At 39.3% G+C, this 26345-nt stretch overlaps 1 protein-coding gene across 2 annotated transcripts; it reads left to right on the forward strand.

Annotated features, from left to right (window-relative positions):
- On the forward strand, nucleotides 1-26078 carry WDR47 (WD repeat domain 47). Of its 2 annotated transcripts, none has more exons than XM_033516383.1 (15): nucleotides 1-104; nucleotides 6477-6643; nucleotides 8210-8293; nucleotides 8820-8904; nucleotides 10492-11294; nucleotides 13744-13867; nucleotides 16421-16599; nucleotides 16702-16959; nucleotides 17464-17539; nucleotides 18750-18907; nucleotides 21518-21687; nucleotides 22571-22741; nucleotides 23130-23261; nucleotides 23888-24106; nucleotides 24688-26078. In XM_033516383.1, exons 2-15 carry the CDS (start codon nucleotides 6486-6488, stop codon nucleotides 24828-24830), a joined length of 2760 nt encoding a protein of 919 aa, XP_033372274.1. In that variant the 5' UTR covers nucleotides 1-104; nucleotides 6477-6485; the 3' UTR covers nucleotides 24831-26078. The 2 variants fall into 2 exon arrangements, with proteins under 2 accessions (XP_033372274.1, XP_015492228.1); XM_015636742.3 differs by lacking the exon at nucleotides 1-104 and adding an exon at nucleotides 701-888.
- Nucleotides 26079-26345: the final 267 nt, after the last annotated feature.

Raw genomic sequence — 26345 nt, forward strand, 5'->3', positions numbered from 1 at the left:
TTGGATAATAAGGGGCTGATGCTTGAAGCCTTCTAGGGTGTCAGCCATACCTCCACAGCAACTGAGAGTCAAATTATACACGAACACATCCTCATAAAACACAGGTATCACACATGCATTAGTAAGATTTCTGTAAAGAATGCGTGCTTCCTTCGACAGCCTCAAGAAGCAGATGACAGCGTAAGAACGCTAAAAAAATCCCTGGCTGACCTGAAACGCGGCAGCACCTCGTGCAGTTAGAGCACTTAGAGGTGCTGCCAACAAGCCTTAAGCCCGCGCCGCACCAGCAAAAAGCCGGGTGGTGGCAGACGGGCAGTGCCGCTCCTGCCCGGGGCGGCTGCTGTGGGCGCTGGGTGCCTCAGGGGCGTCGGAGGGCAGGTTACGGTTCGGGAAGACCCGGGAACACGGCCTGGCCGCCCTTTGTGAGGTGACACAGGGCTCTGGCTGAGTATTCCCACCGGCAGAGCACCGGGTGGGGGACGGTCGGGGGATGCGGGGCTTGCCGGGCGGCGGCTGCAGCCCTGCCCTGCTCCCGCCCCACGTTCCCTCAGCGTGGGGCGCGGCCCCGCTCGCCGGGCGGGCGCGTTCACCCCGCCGCGAACAAAGCGGCCCCGCCCAGCGCGGCCGGCGCCGCCATCTGTCCCTCCCTCCTTCCTTCCCTCCCGCCCCCGCGGCGGGGCGGCTCCAACCCGCCCCTTTCGCTTCCCACTTCGGCAGCGGCGCCGGGAGGTCCCCGGGGCGCCGCCGGGCGGGCAGGGAGCGGAGCGACAGCGGTACCAGACGGAGCGCGGTACCGGGCCGGGCCCGCCCGCCGCACAGCAGGGCCCGCCGCCATCTTCCCCTCCCGCCCCGCCGGTGCCGGCGCGCACGGGCCGCGGGGCCCCGCAGGTGAGCGGGCGGGACGGAGGGCGGGGGACGGCGGGGCTGCGGCCGCTGCGGTGCCAGGTGGGCGCTGCCCGGCGCCCTCGCCGGCCCTGGGGCTCGTCCGTGGTTTCCCCGCGGGGGGCGCATCCCCCCGGCTGCCGGCGACGCCCGAGCGCCGCCGCCCCTTTGTTGTGGCCCGGCCGGGGCAGCCCGGGCGCGGTGCGGCCCAGGGCAGAGCTCCGTGCCCGGGGCCGCCCCGGGAAGCTGCGCCGGGGCCGGGCGGCACTGCCCGCCGCTGGTGCTGAGCTCACGTTCCCGAAATGCTGATGCGGGCTCGGCGCGGCGCAGTTAACCGGGGCGGCTGCTGTAAATCCCGCGGAGCTGGATTTCGTACGGAATCGAGCGTGGAGAGGAAAAAAATGTTGGACGAACGCGGGGTATTATAGTCAAAATACGTTAATATCTGGTCTTTGGAAGTTGTTTGTCTTTTCGTATTTTTCTGCCTTATATTTTCACTGTGATGTGAAGTATTGCATAATTTAATGTCACCTTTTTGTCATTCGCGGTGCGGAATGCGCTGGGCAAGGCGTGTGCGTGTTCTAACAGGGACTGGTGAATGCTGAGAGCTCTGCGGTCACCTCCCAAGCGTGGTGAGACGAGGATTACCGGGTGGCTCTGGAGCAACAGCTGATCTAAGCAGGGGAACAAAATGGATTACTAGATGGCAAGCCAGTGAAAAATCTGTGTGAGGCAGGAAAGGCTGGTGTGTAAGAGGACACCGATTTGCTGTGTATTGGAGTAGAAAAGGTCTTAAGAGTTCAGCTGTGCAAAGTTTAGTGAAGGTTTTCTGTTAAAGCCTTAATATGCTTAGTGCATTTCATTTGCGATAATGAATTGATAATTGATTTCTTAGGACGAAATGGGTGTCAGCGAGCTCTGCTGACTGCTGTGGGAATCAGTTGTGATAAAAATTTGGCCTATAGTCTTTCTCTTTTTTTTGGTAAATTATTTTGATATAGGATAACTGGAAGATGATTGAGGGCACTTCAGAAATGGAGCCACTAGGGACTGACTGGCCTAGAGTGCCCTGTGGGCTCTGTGTAGCCAGAAGTCTGGAGTGGCCTCTGGGAAGGCACAGGAGTCAAGTCGAAGTGACAGTGGGGTGGATTAAAAAGTGAAATAGCTTAATGCAAAATAGCCAGCTTTTTAAATATGTATGACTTTGTTCACACTGAGGTGTTCTGTGACAGCTCACCAAGATGCTGAGGTTGTTGGGTCTGCATCACAGCTGTCAGTGAACCAAGGCTCCTAATTTAGCATTGGGTGTCCCTTTAAATGTGTCACTGCTCTCACAGCATGACACTTAAGATTTGAGTTATAATTTTTATTTTCTTGTATTTCAGAATAGCTAGAGACTTTATATTCCTTGCCTGGTTTTTGAAATGTATATTCTATGCTATTGGCAAGTGATTTTTTTTCAGTTGATAAATAACATGAATAACACTTACTGTAGAATTTCACAATTTGCTTTTTTCAATATTAAATTTTACTTTTAATTTTTATCATGTGAATGTATGTACATTTTAAATTTATTCTAAGAAAGCACTAAACAGAGTCTCTCTCTTTAAGCTACCTATCTTCAGATGCTTTTAGTTTATAAACCTGAAATAGTATATTTATATGCATAAGTGACTATAAATTTGTTTTAATGTTTTAAGAGTTATTTTCTTATGCTTTTAACACCATAAGAAGGTTCTTGCTATTGGCACATTCTTAGAACATAAGTAAGAACAAAACAAAGGTGAAGCATCTCTCTGGGAGATTTAGCATTAGGTATTGAGTTCCAAAAAGCTTGTTTAAACAACATGTTATCCATTAAAGTTAAAGATGTGTCAGGTTTGTGGCAAGAAGTTTTTTTTTGTTTTCTTGATGTAGAAAATAAATTTAAATACAGAACTAGCAGAAGATAAGAGAGAGTGAGCAGGAGAAGGAAGGAAGATATGGAGAAGTGCCATTCTGAAAAGACTGGGCAAGATAAAAAGGTTGTATCAGAAATGTGGTTAATACAAGGCACCTGAAATATTAAGCTCTAATTCTTGTTTGCTTTCTTTTATACCTCAGGCTAATGCTGTGCTTCAGTCAGTCTTGAGTATTAGAGCTTGAGCCGATCAGATTGTGACGTTATGTGCCATATGTGCCGATAGAAAACAATACAGTGTGAGGGACCAAAGATGCAGCTTGAGCTCTAATCTTGAGTTTCCCTGCTGCTTTTTGGTTTTTAATTATTTTATTTACACACATGCTGACATACCACTGAGTGTCAGAAAGCCTCATAGAGGGTGATGTGTAAGCCTGTGTATAATTTCATGCTAAAATGCATGCTTCTTATTCCTTTGACAGCATAATGCTTATAAGAGAAGTCTGAGCTCATCAGACTAAAAACCATCAATTACTTGAAAATCTTGTCTAGTGGGTTTACTGTTCCTTTCTAGCTATTTGTGTTGCACTTACAGGGAATGCACACTGAATGTTATCATAATACTCTTAATGGATGAGCTTATCAGTGTACTTAATTTCTTTTTCAGAAGTTCAGTATCCAAACTAAGTCTGAATGTTGTAATATACTTTACTGTACCCCAAAATTGCTATTACTAGTCCTATATCAAATATGGAGGGTGCAACCATTCTTCATCCTGATTTATGAAAATTAAGTAAATGAAGTTAAGTGTTCAAATTGTCTGGGGCTTTATGTTTAGGACAAACCTCTTATTTAAAAAAAACTGCAATGGAAAATAGAAGACAGCTCAGAGATGTTGGATTTTACATAATGTAGATGTACTCTGAATCAAAATACTGAATAATATGCTCATTTTGTCATTAGTATAATATTAAGACGAGCTTTGAAACTCTTTAGGGTGGCTTCCTGTTTACACTTGTGTCCAGTAGAGCCTGTTGAAAAGAAAGCTGTACTTGGTGTTCCTTTCTTCAAAGGAATTCTTGGTCTGATTTTTTTTTTTTTTTCTGATGGGGAATCTCAGTATAGCTTTGCCTAAGCCTTTGTCTTTTGACAAGGAGGTTAATTAGTTTACATAAAAGCCTCTAGTGTCATGAAGCATAGTAAAAAAGTGCAAATACTTTAGATGATGTTGTGAATTAAGATGTTAATACTAATCTGCTGGTTACATTTGTATTGATTTTTTTTTTTCCCTTCAGTGTGTGGGGGAGGGGTTGAATTTTTTCTCTGGGACCAAAAATCCATATCCAGTTGCCAAAAGGCGAAGTTGAAGTAGGGCTAAAACATAAGGAAAAAGCATCTTTCTACAAGTTCTGGATTTTGATTTGTGAGTGTGTGTATCTCTCTTCCTTGTGGCAAAGCTTTCTGCAAGCCAGAGTTTAATTTTTCCTTCTAACTTTACTAGCTGAGAGTGTGCTTATGGTCTCTGGGTGTGTCTTTCATGAAACCCATCAAAATACTTGGTGATTGGAATCTTCTGTGACTAAAATGAGAATTAGACCCAGCCATTTTAAGAAGATAGGCCATTCATCTGGCACAACTAGGTCTCTGTTGTTCCAAAATAAACTGTGCTTCTATAATCAAATGCTTTGCTAGTCAAATGTTCTGGCAAAAACTTACCAGAAAAACTTGGCATACAGTTGTGAGGAAGGTGGAAAATTTGGGGGTTTAGACAGTAGTGCAAAAAAACATGTTATTGAAGTCTAAGGTTTTGTATCCCTTCAAGCTCACTAACATTGGTTTATGGTGATCAATGAGGAGTTTCATGGAATAATTGTCTCTTCCTTTCCTCTCTGGTAAATAACTAATTTTTTCGTAATACTCTGAGCATTTTATTTGGTTAGTTCAAGCTTACTTAGATTCTGTACATCTTTCCCTAGTAGGAGGTAGCTAGTTTGTTAACTCCAGTTTTTCCAGGATGAACTACACGATGGCTGCATCTTGTTTTTAAGTTGTCTGGTAAGATGGGTTGCCCACAGGTGGTTGTCTTACAGTTGCTGGATCTGCATAAGTGAGTGATTTAATGAGGGAATTAGGAACAATTTTTATGTCCCCTTTTGAATTAGGAGGGAGAGGCACTGGGAGCTATAACCTATTGCTGTGATTGTCTTGCTCTGTGTGGTCATCTCCTCCTGCCTTTATTAATTTTTCAGATCACTGTGCTCCAGTGTCTCTCCTTCCTGGGGCTGTTGCCTCCTGCTGAAAGTTCTGCTCTGGTACTGTTTTTTTCTCTAGTCTTAAACTGATTACGAGGGTGCACTAAAGTCATGTTAAGATTTTGCTACTGCCAGAGAGCAAAGCTGTGTTAGATCCTTGTGTCAGCATTAGTGCATGTGTGCCCATGGAATGAGTAAATGCTTGAGTTGCACCTGGCTCAGAGGAGTGGTCTGGCTCAGCATACAGCCCCACTGTGGGGCTGGGGTGAGTGCAGAGGTGAGAAGAGGCACTGTCCCTTTTGCAGTAGTAACATGGGATTAAACTGACGTTTTCCTGCTGTTAAATTTTGTATTCTTGTGGCTACAGGAGGGCTGCTAGGTGGGGGGATTTGGTTTGGGTTTTTTAGGGCTCCTGGTAAGGCGATACTGTGTAGGTTGGCTGTGTTAGTGGGTTTCTCCTCTCATCCCCAGTTCCTTTTCAGCAGATCAGTTTAGGAGTTACTTGTAAAGTCTTATTATAATTTGAAAAAGAAAGTTCAACAGCTTCTACTTTGTCATCTTACAGGAATCAGGCAAGACTTAGCCAAAAGATGAATTTAATTTAAGTTTCCTAAGAGAAGTACATGCTGCAGTTCTCATATCCTTGGAGGAGTTGTGTTGCAAGGGAGCTGGGACCTTGTATCTGTGGGAGCTTTAAACAAGCAGCCTGCTGGCCCTTCTCTGGCTGGCTGGACAGCTCATCAGGACACTGAGCCAACTACATGAGCAGGTGGAAAAGCTCCTGCAGGGACAGAAGTGAGGAGGGCTGAGGAAGGGCAAGGAACACGCAGCTGGAGACAAGCGAGTGCGTAGTCAGGCAGCCGGCAGGCCCTGTCTTAGGCCACTGGCAGCTTTAGATCCTTCATGAGGGGAATAGACAGAAATAGTCATCCTTAGGAAGGAAGAATAGAAACCTCTGGCTTAGCTGTCACATGCTACTTCAAATTAAGGAGAGGAGAGATGGCATTTTTAGTGTGCTGTGCTTTTTACATGTGGTAGAAACATTTAAGTTCATATGTGAGAGCTCTAGATGATGACATAGTGACTCTTATGCTCTTTGAACTTCACTGTTTGCATTTCAGGGAGGAAAATTTTACATATTGCAGACTTAGTAAGCACAATAGTTTCATACTGCTAAAGGATTGATTTCATGGTAGATTTGTTTATCTGCACCCTTATTTATGCATAGGACATAAATGGAAAAGTTGCAGGTGCATTGGTAGATCTTAATTATGGCTTCAGAGTCAACCTCAAATTCAATTACTTAATCTTGTTTAATTTTTGTAATGCCACTATGTTTTGTCCTATAAATCTGCATATTTGTTTTTGTTGGTAGCCAACATTTGCTAACCAAGCAGAAAATAAGATACTGATCAGAGCTAAAATTCTTTCTTTCCTTTTAGGCTGCCACCATGACGGCTGAAGAAACAGTGAACGTTAAAGAAGCTGAAATAATTAAGCTAATACTAGATTTTCTGAACTCAAGGAAGCTTCATATCAGCATGCTGGCACTTGAGAAAGAAAGTGGGGTCATTAATGGCTTGTTTTCAGATGACATGCTCTTCCTAAGGTAGGACTTCTTTTTCTGGTGCATAAGTACCACATTTATGAAAACAAAGGAGTTGGACTGCGATTCAGTCACCAGCCCTGTGCCACTAAACAGGAGATCTTAACTTCTGCCCTCATCTTTTTTTTTGCTTCCTCCTGGTCCCATTCTGTGGCCCAGCCCTAGAGTCACTGACATCCTTCTGTGAGTCATTTGGAGCCACTGACCAGGCAGCAGTAGCATGTGTTGACATGCATTTTTTTTGTTTGCTTGTTAATTTTAACTTTGTTATTTTTCTGGCACACCAATGAATTCAAGTGGGAAGGAGCCTTAACAAGTGCCAGTGTCAGTGCAGACTAAGTTGGGGGAAAACTATAGGCATGAATAAGGTGGCAAAGTGAGGCCTGTTTGCATCTGTGATGTGTCATTATCTGCTCACCAATCACATGGCCCTGAAGGTGTGGATTATTGACTTCTAGAATGTTTTTACAGTATTGTAGTGCTAACATCAAGGATGAGTGGTTTCCAGAGCTTTTCCCAAAAAATATGTGCATTTCAAAATAATACTTAGATTTATTTTAAATTTAACAACAATCAAGGGAGTATCTATAATCATCAAGGCATGAGAGTTGGTGCGATTTACCATTCAGGATATTGCCTTCAATATTGTTAAAAAGAATCAGTGTATATCCACACTAGTTTTTCAGCATTGATGTTTTCTGTTCAGGCCAAAGGTACCTAATAATATTGAAGCATGAGAAAGTAATTTATCCAGCTGTTCTTGAAACATTTAAAAATACATTTTATCACTGCAAAAAATCTTCTCACCTGTCTTCCCTTTGTGTTAAAGTTATATATATTGAACTAAAATGAAATGAAGAAAGAATTGCAGAAAGATTCAAGTTATTAATCAGATTATTTTTTTGTTGTTTCATTGTTAGCTTAGTTGGAGAAACTCATCCTTCCCTTGTAGGCCTGGGCCTTTTATAAAGACCTCTGTGTGATAGGAGGGCATGAAGAAATGGAGCTGTTCTACCTCTGCAATCATGCACATTGATCCTGTGGAGCTCCTGTGCTGGCACCCTTCCTGTCAAGCTCTTCCTCTTACATGCTTAATATGCGAGCTCTTTGTTTTCCCATCCCTTTCCCCTCTGTTTATACGATTAAAATTATCTCTTTTTCAAGTTCTCTTTCATTAATTTCGATGGAGTCATTGAAATTATACCTTTATTCAAACTCTTCAAGTAGGGTATTTTTTGCTGTTTTTTTGTTTTAAATAAGAAAAACAGGTAAAGCAGGAGACATGGGACCATTTTGTCCTTTTTAATGTGTCTTTAAAAGCACTTGAAATTTGGCATTCTAATATTTTGTCATTCTAATATTCTAATATTTTTTCAAAATATTGAGAACAGACTTGCATTTTGTGCTGTTAGTCTTATTAAAAAGTCATCTGTGTGAAACATTGACTTTTCAAAGCAGATTCATGACCTCTTGTGTATTTAAATTGTTTTGTATTTAAATTAGCTGCTTACTTAGAAAAGGGATGTTCTTGTCCAGTGACATTCAAGGAATGATCCTTTCTTTCACTAGGCAATTGATTCTTGATGGCCAGTGGGATGAGGTTCTTCAGTTTATTCAGCCTCTTGAATGTATGGAAAAATTTGACAAGAAAAGGTAAAAAGCATGTATGTCAGCATTCAGGTTTTTTGAGTTCTGGAAAATACATGGATTTCTAAGTGTTGTCTATAAAAACAGTTTTCACTGTAGTTTTTTGGTATTTTTTTTCTAGCCTGTGTGCTGTTCCTAAAGTGTGTGCATGTGTTTTTAAACTTGTATGTAAGATATGTGCACACACTCTGTAAAAAGTTGTCATGTGCCATACATTTTAGGAATAGGATGCATGTTACACAACCTTTTAATAAATGCTCTGTCATACTTCTGTTCAAGGCATAATATGATTGCTATACTTGGGGTTTTTTTCTAATTAGCTTTTTGATATTTATAATAGAATACTTCTGAAAACAATTATGGAAAAAGTATTTAGTGCTTAAGAAAAATATGTTGTGGTTACCAATTTGTTAAAATTTGTATCAGAGTTCCTTGCCCAACTCAGAAATTTGATGTAAAATAGCTTGCTTGTCTCTAGAATAATGTTTAACTACTGGAGCACGATTTATAGTGTTTGTCATCACACCTGCAGGTTTCGTTACATTATTATGAAGCAGAAGTTCTTGGAAGCCTTATGTGTGAACAATGCGATGTCAGCAGAAGATGAACCTCAGCATGTAAGAATTGCCTCTGGTTTGGGATTTTTTTTTTGTTGTCAGAAAGTCTCTGAAAGAAGGCAGAGCAGAAGCTCCCAGCATGAAATACACAAATTTTAGCTATTACCAACTGGTTTCTTAAACACTGGATAAAGTAATCAGTATTCTTTGGAAGTGAGTGTGGCTCAGTGGTCTCATATACAGCTGTACATGAAAGAGTTGCTTGAAACTTTGCAGGTAGATCAGTGATCATATGCTATGTCTGTGGTCCTGACCCTCAGATTTACTTTAGGCCATTGTGCTGAAGTAATGGGCTCTTCTTTTTAGATTACTTTTTTTTTTTTTTTTCACAGAACTATTCTGAAGCAGGCCTCAGAATCACAGAAATTTATTGTGGTAGTTAGGGCCAGATGAAAGCTTGAATGAATTTTATGTTTAATTTCTGTTGGTTTTGGAGAGAAAGGTCAGAGTTGGTTTTTTTTGAGGGAGCACATGTGTTTACAAAGGACTTTTTCCTGCAAACAGCAAGAGTTGTGGACATAAATTTTTGATATGGAAAGAGACATTAATTCAAACTGGCAAAGAAGGTGTGCAGATTGTGAAATTAGTTACAGTTTTTCATTTATGTTGACAATGCAGTAATACCAAATTTCTAAGACAAAAATGTTATGAAATCTAAAATGAAGAATGACAGTAGTTTTAAGACAAGTGATTTTGTTTTCCAGACTGAATTGATTTTAATTCTGACTCATTACACTTACATTGTACTTCAGGGTTTTTTCTTGACAGAGTAGAGAAAGTTTAAACTAAGTCTGTATTTCTAGTTGTAAATGGGAGGAGTGTTAGTCCTTTGATTCCTCAAGGTGTATATACTGTTACTGGGATAGAAGTAGAGGGGAAAAATGAGATTAATGTTCCATATTTTGTTGTAAATGTTACCAAATGCATTGGCATGTTGTGTGTCAAAGGCAGCTGTGTTGAAGTGTCTAGGTAACATGGGTAAGTGGGGATTTTTACTTGGTTTTTAAATCTGTGTAACTAAAAATGTCAGGTTTTGCCTATTTAACATGGTTCTTGGCTCATAGGTATCAACACGCTTTGTAATAAAGTCCTCTATTCATTTCGAGGTCTTAATTTACTGAGATTTTTGATTGAAGAACAGAAAATCTTGGTATAAAAGCTGCTAATCACTGGAAACTAGAGCAATCTACAAGGCTTTGATTAAAAGCTACTGGCATAGGTTATAGAAATAAAGGGGAAGATAAGTCAGCTGGTTTTGAGAACGGAAGTAACCTTTTGTGCTGCAATACAATTGGAGCTGCTCAGTCACAGATTTAAAATTTTAAGCCCATCAAACCTTCAGTGACATGAAGATGTTCTATAAATCTGTAAAAAAACGGGACTGGATGGGGGATTCTAGGAATTTGTCTCTGTAACTGTACTTGGATCAGCAATTTCAGACTCTATATGCTTTTTTTAATTAACATATAATCAGTAATAGTAATAAATGAATGATAGTAGACAAATTCTCTTGCTGCCTGTTCTTCAAGTCTTTTCTTGTGGAAACATCTACTGCAGATTACTGTATTGATGTTAATGTTTCCATAGCTGGAATTTACCATGCGAGAGGCCGTGCAGTGCCTGCATGCGCTGGAGGAGTATTGTCCCTCTAAGGAAGACTACAGTAAACTGTGCTTGCTGCTGACGCTGCCTCGCCTCACCAACCACGCCGAGTTCAAGGACTGGAATCCCAGCACTGCTCGGGTGCACTGCTTTGAAGAAGCCTGTGTCATGGTGGCAGAGTTCATTCCAGCAGACAGGAAACTGAGTGAGGCTGGCTTCAAAGCAAGTAACAATCGCTTGTTTCAGCTTGTAATGAAGGGATTGCTTTATGAGTGTTGTGTGGAATTCTGTCAGAGTAAAGCTACAGGAGAAGAAATCACAGAAAGTGAAGTATTGCTGGGCATTGATCTCTTGTGCGGTAATGGCTGTGATGACTTGGACCTTAGTTTATTATCATGGCTGCAGAATCTACCAGCTACTGTGTTTTCTTGTGCTTTTGAACAAAAGATGCTTAATATTCATGTTGATAAACTCCTCAAGCCTACAAAAGCTGCCTATGCTGATCTTCTGACACCTCTTATCAGCAAACTTTCTCCTTACCCATCATCCCCAATGCGACGGCCTCAGTCAGCGGACGCTTACATGACCCGCTCCTTAAACCCTGCCTTAGATGGGCTCTCATGTGGATTGACAAACCACGACAAGCGGGTCACAGACCTCGGGACCAAAACTTCTCCCATGTCCCACTCCTTCGCCAATTTCCATTACCCTGGAGTACAGAATCTCAGCAGGAGTCTCATGCTTGAGAATACTGAATGTCACAGCATTTTTGAAGAGTCACCAGAGCGGTAAGTGCAGCTAGAGCTCTATTTTTACCTTAGCTTATGTTGCACTGTTTCTGTGTTCTTGCCTGCACTGTAGCTCTAAATGCAATTGTAACACTGAAACATAATATGGTTGTTTAAATTCCGTTGTAATGAAAACTATGTATAAGAGAGTGTTTTCTTCCTTTTGCTTTTATGATTTAAGTGGATTTTCACATTTGGGTTTGAGCATTATGGATTCAATTTGGGCCGCCTTAAAGTTTTCTAGCACAGAACACAAATATGCTCTGAATATGTAATATAGTCTAACTAGGGCTTGTGTTCAGTGTTACTGTGTTCTTCCATTCCAGATAAATAAATGGATGCAATGAAATAGCTGCAACTCCCATCTTCTTTCTCCATTGTATTCTGTCCTCGTATCTGGATAAATAATTTTGGTCCTGGCACTGCAGATTAGTTACTTAAGTATACTTGAACAATTTCCATATCCCAGTGAACAGTGGAAATGACAATGTGCCATTTTTGTAACATTCCTGTATCACTTAAATTGTCACAATAGTAGCTCAACTGAAATATTTACTTCATAATTTTTGAACCAAAGATTAGTAAGGCAGCTGAAAATAATGTTTTTTGTATCAGACTTTGAGATAGTTGGGTTCTGGTATTAATAAGTCCTTAAACTGGCTTTTGAGAGAAATGCCTGGTAACTGGGAGACATGGTACTTACCTGTTGAGAGTTTATCGCCGTGTTTCTGCCTGGCCTTCCTTTTGATCAGCAGTTCTGTCCTTTTCCTATGGTTATAGTCAAACTTCCCTAGAAAGCAGCTGCTAGATTTTTTGGCTCTTAGAGGACCAGATGGGTAACTAGCACTGCACTTGGGTGCAGCGGCCAGAAGATGACATTTGGGGCTGTGGTGATCAATCCAGGCCGCAGCTGGTGTCTCTATTAGTTTTGCCTTGGAGCAATATTCCATATGTTGAGTTATGGTAAAGAGCAAAAGTAATTGAATTCAGTAAAAAGGAAGCAAACACTACCAAACTGATGTCAGTTCACCAGCAATAATGGAAGTACTCACAGTAATGTATGTTTTAATATTTATCTTAATCCCTTGAAAGGAGCTGTTTTGTTCAATTAAAATTGTGGGGTTTACCAGGCTTTTCACAACTGGAGTTTTTAGCTGGATAGCTTAAGTCTTATGGAAGTATCCCTGATGTTACATTTTTACTAAGTGTACCTCCTGAATTTACTAGTTTATGGTGAATCCTCTAATTTTATTGATCTATATCAAGCCTTATCATGTGTGTGAGTAGACCAGAGTCCAGTGTTAAAATTGATTCCTGAGAGGGTTTTGATTCCCTTTTTATTATTGGAGTACTAGATTAATTCTGCACAAATAACATTGTGCAGGCTAAAGAAGATGATTAATTGCTGCAGTTCTTTATGCAGGCCTTTTAATGTGAAGTTTGTAGTTTGTAACATGATTTTTCATTACTAATACATCTCTTGAATGTTATTATTAGAGGGACAGAATTAAAGGATTAGAATGATAGGGCCAGACCCTTAGTTTTCAAGAAGGCATTATATTTTTCATAAGAAAATTGAACTTCAGGTGAAGTGTCCAGCATAAATGGAAATATTTGCAAAGGTGGAAGCTGAGCTTTATGTAAATCTGACCCTTGCTTCCTTTTGCACATGACAGAAACACTGTATTTCTCTTAAAAGTTGAGTTTATTAAGCAATTGGTTTTTTAGTCAGCTGAGTTACATTTGTTATTGTACAGAGGTACCCAAAAAGTTCAAAATAACTTTTAAAAAAATCTTTTCTTCAAGTCACCAAGTAAAAGACTTTAAGTTGACAAAACTAAAGATGTGCATCCAAGGCTTGTAATGTGTTTGCACGTTTACTGATTGATTGCCAAGCCATTTTGGAAAGAGTGTCATGCAGAAATAGTTATAATACAAGAAAAGCAAAACCAATGTAAAAATTTTTCTACCTTGCACTTTCAGTAATGTTCAAGCAGATGGATGTTAAAGATCCATGGGTATTAGTTATCAATTTAGATTGGTACTGGTAATTAAACTGATATCTTCGAGAAGAGTTCAGTCTCATGCTATATCGGATACATTTTGTGCACATAACTGCTTTGAAATTGAAGATTGAGTAACTTAGTTAAAGGATGTACAATTCAAATGTAGGGATAAAATATTGAAATTGGAGTGTGCTATGGTAATAAGGCTTTTTGGAAGCTGGCTGTGCCTTTTTTTTTTTGTCAGGGAGTTAATTTTCTTTAGTGCAACACATTGTAAGTGGTGTTTTTTTCCTAAACGGTATCTTCAGTTTGATGTGACTTAAGTAGTTTGCATGTGTGTCTTAACAGATCTTACTCTTAAAATATTATCTTTCTCCACTTGATTTTCTACTCTTAATTTTTCTCACTTAAGCATCTCTTCTTTTCCATGTTGCTGCGAGAAGTGATACTCCTGTGGAGCCCCAGCATCCCATTGGCAGTGAGACTTCGTGCCAGAGCTCAGCTCCAGAAAATGAACCACTCAATGCAGCACAGAGTCAGGGATCAGCCAAACAAGACAAAAATGAGGTAGTGCTTTTTTGTTTAAAAATAATGAGGCCCTTTGAGCTGAATTGTGATCACTTCATAATGATTTGCCTTTGTGTCGAGAGCTTCATGCATGACAATGGGTTGCTTTGAATCTTTTTACTATAGTAAAAATGCCATATTGCATCTTGTAAAAGAAACTACTACTTTTTTGTCTCCCCATTGTATAAAGTCCTGCTGTCATTTGAGTCTGCAATGAAGCTGATTAGACTGCCTTGTCACATCAGCAGTCCAGCTAAACTGTTGTGTATATCTTTAAAAGGAAGGAAAAAAAAAAGAGCCAACAGTGTTAGATTAAACAGTGCTTAAGCATGCTCTTCATGTTTTAGAGAGAAATCTAACATGTAGATTGTAATTTTTGGTGTTAACACTAGGTTTTGTAGGTCATTTTACATCAGTTCCTGCCTAGAAGATGGAGAAATTAAAATTAGGCAATTCCCTCGTAAATACAGCTTTGCTATTCAGAATCTGATAGCGTAACCTTTTTTTGATTCATCTTTGAAGGCTTGTGCCTTAACCATCTTTTTTGTATTTTTTTTCCTTAACAGCAATATGGAGTAAGTGAAATAATAGCTCAGAAGGAGCAATGAAAACAATTACCTATTAGATTCTTTTTTCCACAGTTAAATACCAGTCTCTAAATTTGGTGGTGAAAAATAGCATTAAGTGTGCTGTTTGTTCTGTTTGCAGACTCAGGTTTGATTTTCTTAGGTAAACTTTGTTTTGGTTTGTGACATCTTGTGGGATTGAAAACCAGCCTAGCTTTGACAGGGCTATGTTCTAGTGGGCTCTGGGTACTTGAGTGAGGCAGTGGAGTCTACTGTAAGATTAACAAAGTCCTCCACATTTGAGGACTTCACTCCCCTCAAGGACTTTGAGTGACATCTCTGCTGCAGTGGTGTTTTGTGTGCATGTTGAAAGGGAAGGAAGAGTGTAGCTAGGTGTAGAACAGGGCAGGCTTCAAGAGGAGAAAAAATAAAACAGAATTTGTAGGAGAGAATGAGGACAGGAGGTGCTGTGATGAAGATGTTGGCCAGGCTGTTAAACATTAGTAGAAAAGAATGTAGTATCTGGTGCAATTTCATCTTATTTTGTTTTCCACATCATAGTGGTGTACATATATACCTGTAGAAGTAAGAAATTAATTTAAGCTTCATTTCAGAGGTTTGTTTTTGATGTGTTCCTGTAGAGGCTGATTTGGAAGCCAGAGTCTATAGAATAAAGCTTCTGGGCAACATATTTTAGGTTTGCATGTTAGTTGGGACATAGTGGCACAGAATACAAGAAATCAAAAGATTGAATAAAATTTTAACAAGTATCAGTCATGGAAAGAAGTATAGACAAAAATATACTTCTTGTATATTTTTAGGAGGATAACCAGAGAGTAGTTCATGAATTTCAAGTACAGGAAATGAATGCTTTTGGCTTCTGTCAATAGCTTTGGAGTTTCTGAATTGCAAGTACTCGCTATGGGAAACCTAAGGTGGTAAATATTTTGCAAATGCAACAGCACTAGGCAATCCATTATAAATCAAAAAAAAATTGTGCCAAAGAACAAAAAAATCATCATGCAAGTATTGTTAGTAATTGTTAATAGAAGAAATGCAAAGGCTGTTACAAAGACAGAATGTGTATGAATTGTCTGAACTAATGCAAAGTTTTGAGGATGTCCTTGTACAATTTTTAATCAGATGACAAAGTTGTCACTCCAGAAAACAAACAAAAAACTCACACAAGGGGTTTTTTTACTATTACTATTTTTTTCTATTAGTATTTTTCTGGTTTTTTTCTACTAGGTAAATACACAGTTTAGTTTTTTTCTTCAGAAAATGTAGGACAGTTCAGTGTAGATAATTGGCCTCAGACTAAAGTGCTTTTGGCCTTTTATTTTTGTTCATTTTCATCTTGTTTTCAGATGTTAGCAGAAAAGTGAAGGAAAAATGAGGTTTGAGAATGCAGAAGGCAGCTGGCAGTGTGGGGAGCTAATGATAGTATGTAAAGGAGAAAAGAGTATGAGGAAGTTCAAGTGTTGGTTTGGTCCAGAAAATAAGGAGTTTTAGAGTTAAAACAAGGCACCAATTTCAAAAGTGAAACATAACACTTGATAGACCACTGCTGCTGGGAGAGGTAAATTGAGTCTGCAGACTGATGGCAGGGAGGTGTCAGCCTGGCAGAAAATACTAAATTTATAATGAAAGTATGACTAACAGAATTTTCTGGGTTTTATTTTCAATTTTCAAACACTTTTTTGTTTTGACCTTAAGTAATACTTCCAAAGTTTTTTAGGGAAGAGCAATCTCCTTCAGAATTATGGCAGGACTACTTCAACAGTGAGTAGTGTAGCCTGGCAGTGCTTTCTCTTTTTAATATGTAAATTGTGCCTCATTTTAAGGAAAAAGAAATCATCACTCCTAAGACATGAATCTCCTGGCTTTTTGATGCCTGTGTTGAAATACTGAACCAGAAAGTAAATATTTATGTTAAATACCACAATAAACTATTTTAATTTGATCTTTGATTCTCATTTCTTTTCAGCTTCGTGATTCCACAGAGCAGTTTCAGGAATACTACAGACAAAGACTACGTTACCAGCAGCACCTAGAGCAGAAAGAGCAGCAGCGACAGTTGTATCAGCAGATGTTGTTAGAAGGAGGAGTCAATCAAGAAGATGGAGCTGACCAGCAACAGAACCTTACTGAACAGTTTCTTAACAGGTTGGCCAAGTTTCATTCTTCTACCCACCCATATCCTTCTGTAAGTTCTCATAATTACCTGGTTTAATGGTTTGGGTTTCTTAACTTGTCATTTGTTATTAGATCTATCCAGAAACTAGGAGAATTAAATATGGGTATGGACAGTCTTGGAAATGATGTACAAACACTTAGCCAGCAATGTAATGGGAGCAAAGGGGTTGCATCTACCAATCCAGCAAGTAACTTCGCATCGCCACCTTCAGATGGTAGCCAGAGGATAACAACTGATAGCCCAAATCTTAACACAAGCACTCCTCGCAAGTGTGGATCAGCTAATCAGATACCATTTCCTGAAGAGTCACCTGTACAGGGAAATCAAAGGTAAATTACTGGAGAGCATTCAGGATCCTTCTGCTTGCATAGTGAGAGAGCTGTTTGTATTTATCTTTAGCTATCAAATGAATTTGTCATTGGATAGGATTAAGCTCATGATCAGCATTTTCTAATTATTTATGTAGGAATTATAAAGTGTTGTGGTTTTTTCGGGTTTTTTTTTTTTACAGCATGCATGAGGAATAGTGGTTATTTGTTATGGCTTATATTTTATGCTTGTTTTTAATTTTGGACTTTTTATTCCATCTTATATGTATAGTTCTTATTTATTTTGTGTTATTCTAAGTTTCTGGAAGGTTTTTTTGAAATACAAACTAGATGAAGGGAAAATAATGCCAATGATTCAGACATGTATAACACTTCACACAAATTAGTCAGTTCTGAGAATGACTGAAACTGCAACTTTAGTCTGAAAAGTACTTAACAAAAAAATCTGTCCCTGATCTTGTTGTTTTGTCTCGTGATGTTAAACACTTCACCAAATTAAAACAGTGCATCAGAACACGCTGTCACTCAGCCACAGTCAGAAGACTCTTCAGGGAATTTATCTAGGACAAGAGGTGATGAGGTGAGTTTTCTTGTTGTCTTTTACCATGTGTGTTATCAAAAGTTTCAGTACTTAATCCTGAGTGTGGCATCCTCTTACTGTTAAGAGATATTTAGAATGAATTTTGGTTGGTGCAGTGCCTACAGTCACAGAACTGTTGAGATTGGAAGGGGGACATCTGGAGACTGAATCCAAATGCACTGCTCAAAAGAGCAAGGGTGCTTGGGGCTGGGTCCAGCTGGGTTTTGAGCCTCTCCTAGGATGGAGGGTGTTCCCAGCCTTTGTGGGCTACTTCATCCCGTGTCCGATCACCCTCACAGTATTTTTAAAGCACCAAAAAAGTTGAAGTGGAATTTGCTTTATTTTATTTGGTGTTCATTGCCTCCAGTCCTTTCACTGAGAATCCTGCTCCATCTTCTTCACTGCCCCAGTCACGTGTTTATATACACTGATGAGATGTACACTTGCACACCCTGAAAAGCCCTTCTGATCTCAAGGCCAAACAGCTCTTTCAGCTTCTCCTTGTACAACAGATGTTCCAATGGGATGTCTGTTACAACCATTGTTTTGTGTTTTCCAGGTTAAAATTTTGATTGTTGGACTCAGTGTCAGTATGACCTGAAAAACCAGGGGAAAAGTTAATAGGGAAATAACTGCAATAAGTACATTCCAAAGTTTCTGCATAAGTAAAATTCGTAGTCTTAGAAGGGTGGTCGTGAAGTCACAAGGAGGACGATACAATAAAGCTTAGCATAATTTAATGATAACTTTGTGTTACATACAGGGTGAAAATCTGATTATATATTTAATATTATATTTGGTTTAGAAACTGTGTTTGACTTGAACTGTTTTCAGTAAAAAGGCAGCTTTGTTCCCCTTGCAAGTTTCACACAGATTAAATGTGTTTACACAGAAATAAACAGTAGTATTACTCATCTGAAGAGGGCTGTTTAGAAGAACAAAAGCAGGTGGAAGTCTGGAGGGAGAATGAGAAATACTAATTAATGTTATCTGTAAAAGTTAGTTAAAGAAAAGAGCTTCAAGAGCATTCTCGGACTTGGAGTAGACATTGTTTACAAAATTGTACTTAGTGTGATCCAGCCTGCTGTGCTGCTATTTGTTAATACTTGGCTACAGTAGCTTTACATTGGTCCACAAAGCAGTCACATCTATTTTAAAATGTCCAGTTTTACACAGAAGAACCTAATTTTACTGTTACCCTTCTACACAGGATGACAAATCAAAAAAGCAGTTTATTTGCATTAATACTCTAGAAGACACACAAGCTGTCAGAGCTGTGGCCTTTCATCCCAGTGGGAGTTTATATGCTGTTGGTTCCAACTCTAAAACTTTGAGAGTTTGTGCCTATCCAGAAGTAATTGACCCAAGGTAAGAAAGCTAATATAGTAATTTCTTCTTCTGTATCATAGCACTTCTTTCTCCTGTAGATACCTCTACTTTTCATACCTTGATTGTCATAAATACAGCAATATCGTCCTTGGAATCTTGAACTGTTAAACAAAAATAAGGTGATGTGCTGAAGTGCTTGTATGTTTGTGGGCTACTTCTTTGCTGTGTTTATTACTTGCAAGCTGCATTGCCACAAGACCACACATTTCCTTATAAAAGTGGTATTTTTTGTCTCAGCAGTTAGGCTTCTTTGAGTTCATTTGTTTGCCTGTGGTGCTGATATTCCAGCTGTAACAGTGAGAGAGAGCATGTGTCAGTTCCCAGGCCAACACAAGCTGGGCTTCACAAGATTCAGTTTCTGGCAGGAGGACAGATTTAACAGTAGGGAAAGTTATATCTTCTTGACTTATACAGCAAAACTTTACAGAGCCTGTCTGTTGACCTGTTTTTCACTCTGGGCATTGTTTTCTAGGTATATTGGTTCCTTGACAGAAAAAGCACCATTTGTGGTTTACTGTGCACCTGTATTTTCAGTTTTCTTTCCACCCATTTTTTTAATAGGATTGGGAAAATATACCTGAAAATAAATATTGCCACATCAATAACAATCTCCTTAATTCTGCTCCATTTAAATTATTTTCTGGGAGGAGGGGAGAAGTGCAAGCATCTACAACATCACCGTTTTATAGGGAGCTACAAGTGTGCATGGTGACTTCATCTGGGACATCTTCCCGCTTTAGGACTGATATTCAGGCTTCCAGTATGTTCAAAAAGTAATCTGATTTTTCTTTTCCTCCTTAAATATCATCAATAAGGTAGCCTTTGAAGTTTAATTCCAAAGTATTTATGAGAAATGTATGACACAACAAAAAAACTAATTCATTTCTGTTACCTAATATAAGGCAGCTTACTGGGCATGAAGCCCAAACAGCTTCTTGACTGGTAAGCAGTGCAAAACATGTTGGTTCCTGCACAGCTGCTTACTTTGCTCTTTGGGAAAGGTTTGAGTAACTCTGCAGCCTTAGTTGTACTTGCCATGCACAATCTGATGTGACAGGAGACACAGTGCATCTGGACATGAAAGGAATTCTGAGACTTCCTTACTTCTGAACTTGTAATTCTTCCACATACTCTTGATTTAGCTATGCTTACAGTTTGCCTAAAATACTTCATTATGGAATTTGCAAGTTAGCAGAGAGATTACTTTATCTTAAAGATATTCTAATCCTTGTAACAACATGAGTCTAGACATGCATTCAGAATTATGTGCTTTTTAAAGAGCAATGGTTGTGTAGAATCTTTGAAGCTCTGTTGGGCCTTTTAAACATTCTTTTTTACTTGTCCTTCAGATTGATGAATTATTCAAGACAGGTTGATTTGGAGTTGTTTTTTTTTCCTTTGTCTAAAGGTATAATAGTAGTGTGGGCGTTTTTGCACACCTTTAATCTTAAACACTGCCAGATATGTGTTACAGTTCTGCAAATGTCGCTCAAATAATCACATTGCTTCCATGCAATGGATTGGCAGTGTGTGGTCTCTGACCTGGATAGGTGCTTCCATGTCCTCATAGAGTCAGTGAGCCTCAGCTCTTAAGATGTGGTAAATCCAAACTCGGAGTGTGAGATAAGGCATTAGGTCATTTAGGAAGCTCTGTAGTGTGTTGAATGACCCTGATTTAGGTTAGTCTGTAATAGATTCCCTCTCTGGCAACAAAAGAAAATCAGCTGTGGTGTAGATTTACTTTAGTATTCTTTACTAAAGCGATGTTAATCTCTAAAGTTGTTCAACAGGCTTGGATGATTGTCTTCTGTCTTTTCTCTCTGCCTCTTCTGTTCAAGTATTTATAATAGGGTTTATGAATTTTTTCAATAGCAATTTAATTTGTTGAATTTCTCCTGTGGATGTTGCTGGAGTGATATGGACATGGATACTGCAATACTTTATCCCAAGTACTTGATTTCCTCCTGCTGTGAGAGCAGGAAAGGAGCATTTTGGGAAGGTAATTCATTGCAATCAAGGAAATGTAAATTACTGGGACCACTGCTTTTATTTCAGCAGCATGTAAAGCTGATACGCTTTTACAAATAATAATCTATGGTATATTTAGGTGCTGTCAGGATTCTTGCATTAATGTAGAGTGGCAAATCTGGTTTTTTTTGCACAAGCTTGGCCTATTGCTTAATTTAACTTGTGCATATTCAAAAGTGGCCATAGAATTAAGTTGTTGACGTATGAAGGATGCAGAGAACACTCACACCAGTTTTGGTCTCTGGGGATAATGTTTTGTTGTCCTACAGCTAGTAATTACTGTATTTTATCTATATCAACCCTTTACAGATGAAGGGACTGGATAAGGTGTTTCTGCATATTCAGTCACAGATAGAATGGGAAGATGAGGAGAAAATGAGAAGGTCCTTTTGTCTTTGATCACGTGTATATGTTTCAGTGCAAGTAGTTATGTGTTACCTGAAATAACGGAAAAATAGTACCTTCATTTTAGAATACTTTGTTTCCCTTAGAAATAAAAGGAAATATGATGTTTGGTTTATTTTTTGTTGTTATTGTTGTTTTATTTTTTGCTTTTACCAGTGCTTATAATACTCCTAAACAACCTGTAGTTCGCTTCAAGAGGAATAAGCATCATAAAGGATCAATCTACTGCGTAGCCTGGAGTCCCTGTGGACAGCTGTTAGCTACTGGTTCTAATGATAAATATGTGAAAGTGCTGCCTTTTAATGCAGAAACTTGTAATGCAACAGGTAATGTGTGTATATTTATTTCAAAGAATTTATTTTCAGTTACTGTCCAGTATTCGTCAAAACCATTCAGTTTACACTGATGTTTTGTTGTTTTTATTCCAATATTTTAATTCAGTCTCTTTTCCCTTTTACTATCACTGTGGTCTCTGTCCTGCAAAGAACCACTGTGTGGTTTAAAATGTTCTTTAGGGTCTTGTTTGGGTTGGGTGGCTGTGTTTCCGTTTCATTTTGCAAGACTCTGGTATTCTATCTTCTGGCAAATTCCTCCCCATATACAGTAAAACAACCAGATGTTCTTACCCACTTCTAGAGCTTGGTTGTCACTAAGAATTTATTTTCACTTCTAGTTCCCTTTTCTCTTGCCTAGTTCTTTCTTCTCACCCATCATAAGAAGTTTTCTGTCCCAGCAATTACTACTTTCCATGCCCACCCCTCCTAACCAATATGTTGAAGTGGGTCTTATCTTTTCTGGTTTGAGCTTAGGCTGCCTTGTCCTTCGTAGTTCAGTACTCTCAATGATTTTTTTTCCTCCTGGCAAAGAGAACCTTTTGAGTTCACCAGTTTACAAAAAGAAATCAGTGTACTCTCTAAGAAACCATGACTGCATTTGGCAGTGGTGGTGGTCTATGTACATTTTCCAAAGCTTTAGGAAGTAGGAAGCTCAAGCAAACACTCAAACCCAAGATTCTTAGAGATTCTGTTTAAACTGGAGTAACTGAAATAGTGTGTTCTGTGCTGAAGTGCACAGCCATATTTGTACTTGGTGCCATGTTCACCCTTGCCTAAAATACTCTGTATTATCTCTTTAGGCACTTTATGGAGCACAACACTAACAAAGTAAGTATATATTATCTTTTTTTCCTTTATTTTTAAATTATTTTAGGACCAGATTTGGAATTCAGCATGCATGATGGGACAATCAGAGACCTGGCTTTTATGGAAGGCCCGGAAAGTGGTGGTGCTATTTTAATAAGTGCTGGAGCAGGGGACTGTAATATTTACACAACAGATTGTCAGCGTGGACAAGGCCTGCATGCCCTAAGTGGTCACACTGGTAGGTACAGCGTGGCTTCTGTCACACTTTCTAACTTTGTGTTATATTCTAATAAAGTTCTTGGGCTGGTTTGGTTTAAAGTCATTGTGTTTTTCTTAGCAAGGTTTTTTTTTTTCCCCTCTCCCAATTGCTCTAGAGATATTTTGAAGGGAGGTGGACAGTGTTTGTTGCTAAATGTTTGCTTTTAATCTAAATGGAGACAGTGCATACCTCATTCCAGAGAAAACAGCAAGCTGTGTATTGCCATATACTGGTGCACTGGATCACTCAACATGCAGGTTTTCCATGGGATTATTAAGTCTCTGAATGCAAAAAATAATCCCAACTGTAATATTTCAGTGTTGGGTTAATGGCGCTTAATCAAATTAAGAATTCCTCTTGTTCACAGGGCATATTTTAGCACTTTATACGTGGAGTGGCTGGATGATTGCATCTGGATCCCAAGACAAGACTGTAAGATTTTGGGATTTGAGAGTGCCAAGCTGTGTTCGTGTTGTGGGAACAACGTTTCATGGAACAGGCAAGACTTGCGATTATGCTTCTAATCATTGTGCCATGAAAATAGACTTTGAAGATGTCCAGATAGTATAGAGTGAATGTAAGGGGAGGTTCTTGCTTAGAAGGGTGGCTTGGCTTAAAGGAAGAACCTGAGAGGATATCTGTGCCTTTGGAGCTGGTTCATTTGTTTGTTCCTAAAGTATTTCCTTTCAGAAGATGGGTAGTGCTTTTGCCTTATGACTTTCAAACAGACACTTCTAAGTGCATTCAAATATAGCAACCAAACTGAAGTCCTTGAAAAATTAGGGCCAGGGTGAATTCTTTGCAGTATTCCACATTACTTCATAAGAGTGACTTTCTTTCCTGTGATGGAACAGATACTTCTTCATGCAGCTTTAATAATGTCTTTGCTGTGATTCAAGTGTGACAGCTTCAGAGGTTTTAGTGCAGACAAACAAACATAAAGACTTTTTTTATTCTAAGCTGGGTATGCTCACCTTAAATTTGAGGCCAGCTCTCGGTGTTCTTTCACAATGCATGTTTGTGTGTTAAAAAAAAACAAAACAAAAAACAACCAAACAAGCTGGCTATTTGCAAAAATGCAGCTAACACTGCTGTGGGATTGTTGGGGTTTCTGTGGTCCTGCAGGGAGTGCTGTAGCCTCAGTGGCAGTGGATCCCAGTGGCAGGCTTCTGGCCACGGGCCAGGAGGACTCCAGCTGCATGCTGTATGACATCCGTGGGGGCCGCATGGTGCAGAGCTACCACCCCCATGCCAGCGACGTGCGCTCCGTGCGCTTCTCCCCGGGCGCGCACTACCTGCTCACCGGTTCCTACGACATGAAGATCAAGGTGACAGACCTGCAAGGTAACACAAGTAAAGGGTCACAGGCTGACTTCCTGTGGGAGGAAGGGCTGGGTTGGACTTGATGATCTTAGAGGTCTCTTCCAACCTAGTGATTCTGTGATTCCTTTTCTGTGATTGGGGTTTTGTTGGAGTTGAGAACTTTGCTCAAGGATTAGGTTTTACTTTAAAAGGGGAAAAAATAGTAGAGCTTTCAAAGGTTGGATGTGTATATATATGATTGTGTCTGGTGGAAATTGGCTAGTTGTGGTGCTTAAAATGTAAGCGGTAAGATTCAGTAAGAACTGAATCTTGTTTTGGAGTGAGGGTCACATTACAGTAAAACCACTGATTAACATTCTTGCCTGATGAGATGGCCATTGCTTTCAGACAGCATTCATAAAATTGACCCTTAAACAAAGCCCTAAAAAAATATAGTAATTCTCATTTTTATTCTGTGTGAGAGAGAAAGGGGGGTCAGGTATACTTTATAAAGTGAAATATAGATGTAAGCTTGAAGTAAGCAAACAGATTAAAAAACCCTCCACTCAAGAGCTGGGATATGGATTCCTGAAATAAGTGATGATTTCTGTTCCTTTCCACAGGGGACCTGACAAAGCAGCTTCCTCTGATGGTGGTAGGGGAGCACAAGGACAAAGTTATTCAGTGCAGGTGGCACACGCAAGATCTTTCCTTCTTGTCATCTTCTGCAGACAGAACTGTAACCCTTTGGACCTACAATGGTTAGAGTGCAAACAAAGGCAACTATGCAGCTAAAGCACAGAGACCTGAGACTACAGAATTGTCCAAACAAGTAATAATAATGCGGCTTTGAGAGAGCAGCAGTTGAGCAGGAGAGTGGCTTATCAAGAGGGGAGAGAGGCAATTGTCACTGATTTTTCTGGTTTCTAGGAGGTCTTGGTGTTTTTAGTATATTCTTTTGCAGTGCTTCCAGTCTTCCATGTTGAACTCATGCTGCTGTGACCTATTGTAGTCTTGTTGCCAAAGTCTATGAGGAGAACTCTTCTGTTGTTGATGTGCACTCAGTAACATGAATGACGTGTTTACAGTTTGGTATTAATTGCATTCCTTGTTCTTTGCCTCAATGAGAATTTTGTATAGAAACTTAAGATGAGGAACACTTTAATCAGGTCTGTATGTAACTAGTTTAACACATAAAAGAAAAACTACTTCCACTGTTTTTTCAGGTTTATTGTATTCATCACTTTTAAACAAGAGCTCAAACTTTATAACATCTCCACAGTTTCAACGTTTTTAGTAAAAATAAATCTGAACTTTAAAGGTTGGCTAGGTAGTAACCACTTCTTGATTATGGTCCATTATATAGTGGGGGATTTTCTTTTTTTTCATCTAACTTGGGAAAAATGTTGCTGTTTTTATTACATGACATTGTTTTGAACCAGCTAACATGTTGGAGGAGGAAAAGTAAAATATTGACTTTTTCAGTAGAAACATGTAATATTTTACTTTTTGAATGCAACAGAATACCTCTGTGTATAATGTACTGTAGAAAAGAGTGGATTGGCAGCAGTTGTCACAGTGAGCTTAATGGCTATCAATTTTTCAAGTAAAAGGGATACCATTAATGCTGTAATAGAAACCAGCATGGCTTAAAATGCTATGTCTGCATGGTAATTTAAGAATTGTTTAAATTCACAATTCAGAAGCTTATCTGAATTTCATTTCTTGCACTGTTTATGTATGGGAAATTGCAGTTTTATTTCTACAAAACTTTAGATTCTAATGTTCATGTATTGTTATATTTTCATATTGTACAGTTCCTTTTACTTTTTAAAATATAAACCTTAACTTTAGGTTATTTATTTATTTGAACTGCATTTAGATTTTGGATTCTCTTGGTTACTAAATTATATGTGCACTGTAGCAAGCATTTTTAACTATCGTATAAAAGTGGAAAGGTAATTATAGAAGTGTATCTGTGCTATAATCTCAATAAAGACCTCCAACACCTGCACCCGTTTTCTCTGTTATTTTTAATTCTTGGTTTATAATGCCTCAGTCCAACTGTGATAGAACAGTTCAACCGATGATTTAACAATGCCAGAACTATAAAATACTTAAGAGCTTTGATACTGCTTCCAAATATCAGAAATTTCAGTGCAGTAAGTAATAATACAGTGGCATAGAGCTGAAAATATTTTTTCTTTATTAGATACATGGACAGTAATATGTATGTCTGATACAATGATGCCTATACGAAGCTACTTTGCAGGAGAATAGG

The sequence above is a fragment of the Parus major genome, chromosome 8, assembly GCF_001522545.3.
Source record: "Parus major isolate Abel chromosome 8, Parus_major1.1, whole genome shotgun sequence".
Lineage (NCBI taxonomy): Eukaryota > Metazoa > Chordata > Aves > Passeriformes > Paridae > Parus > Parus major.

Bases quoted from the DNA above. Each gene is read 5' to 3' on its own strand.
- WDR47 (XM_033516383.1), top strand. From the start codon at position 6,486: ATGACGGCTGAAGAAACAGTGAACGTTAAAGAAGCTGAAATAATTAAG. The intron at 6,644-8,209 runs GTAGGACTTCTT...TTCTTTCACTAG, and splicing joins GATGACATGCTCTTCCTAAG to GCAATTGATTCTTGATGGCC. The intron at 16,600-16,701 runs GTTGGCCAAGTT...ATTTGTTATTAG, and splicing joins ACTGAACAGTTTCTTAACAG to ATCTATCCAGAAACTAGGAG.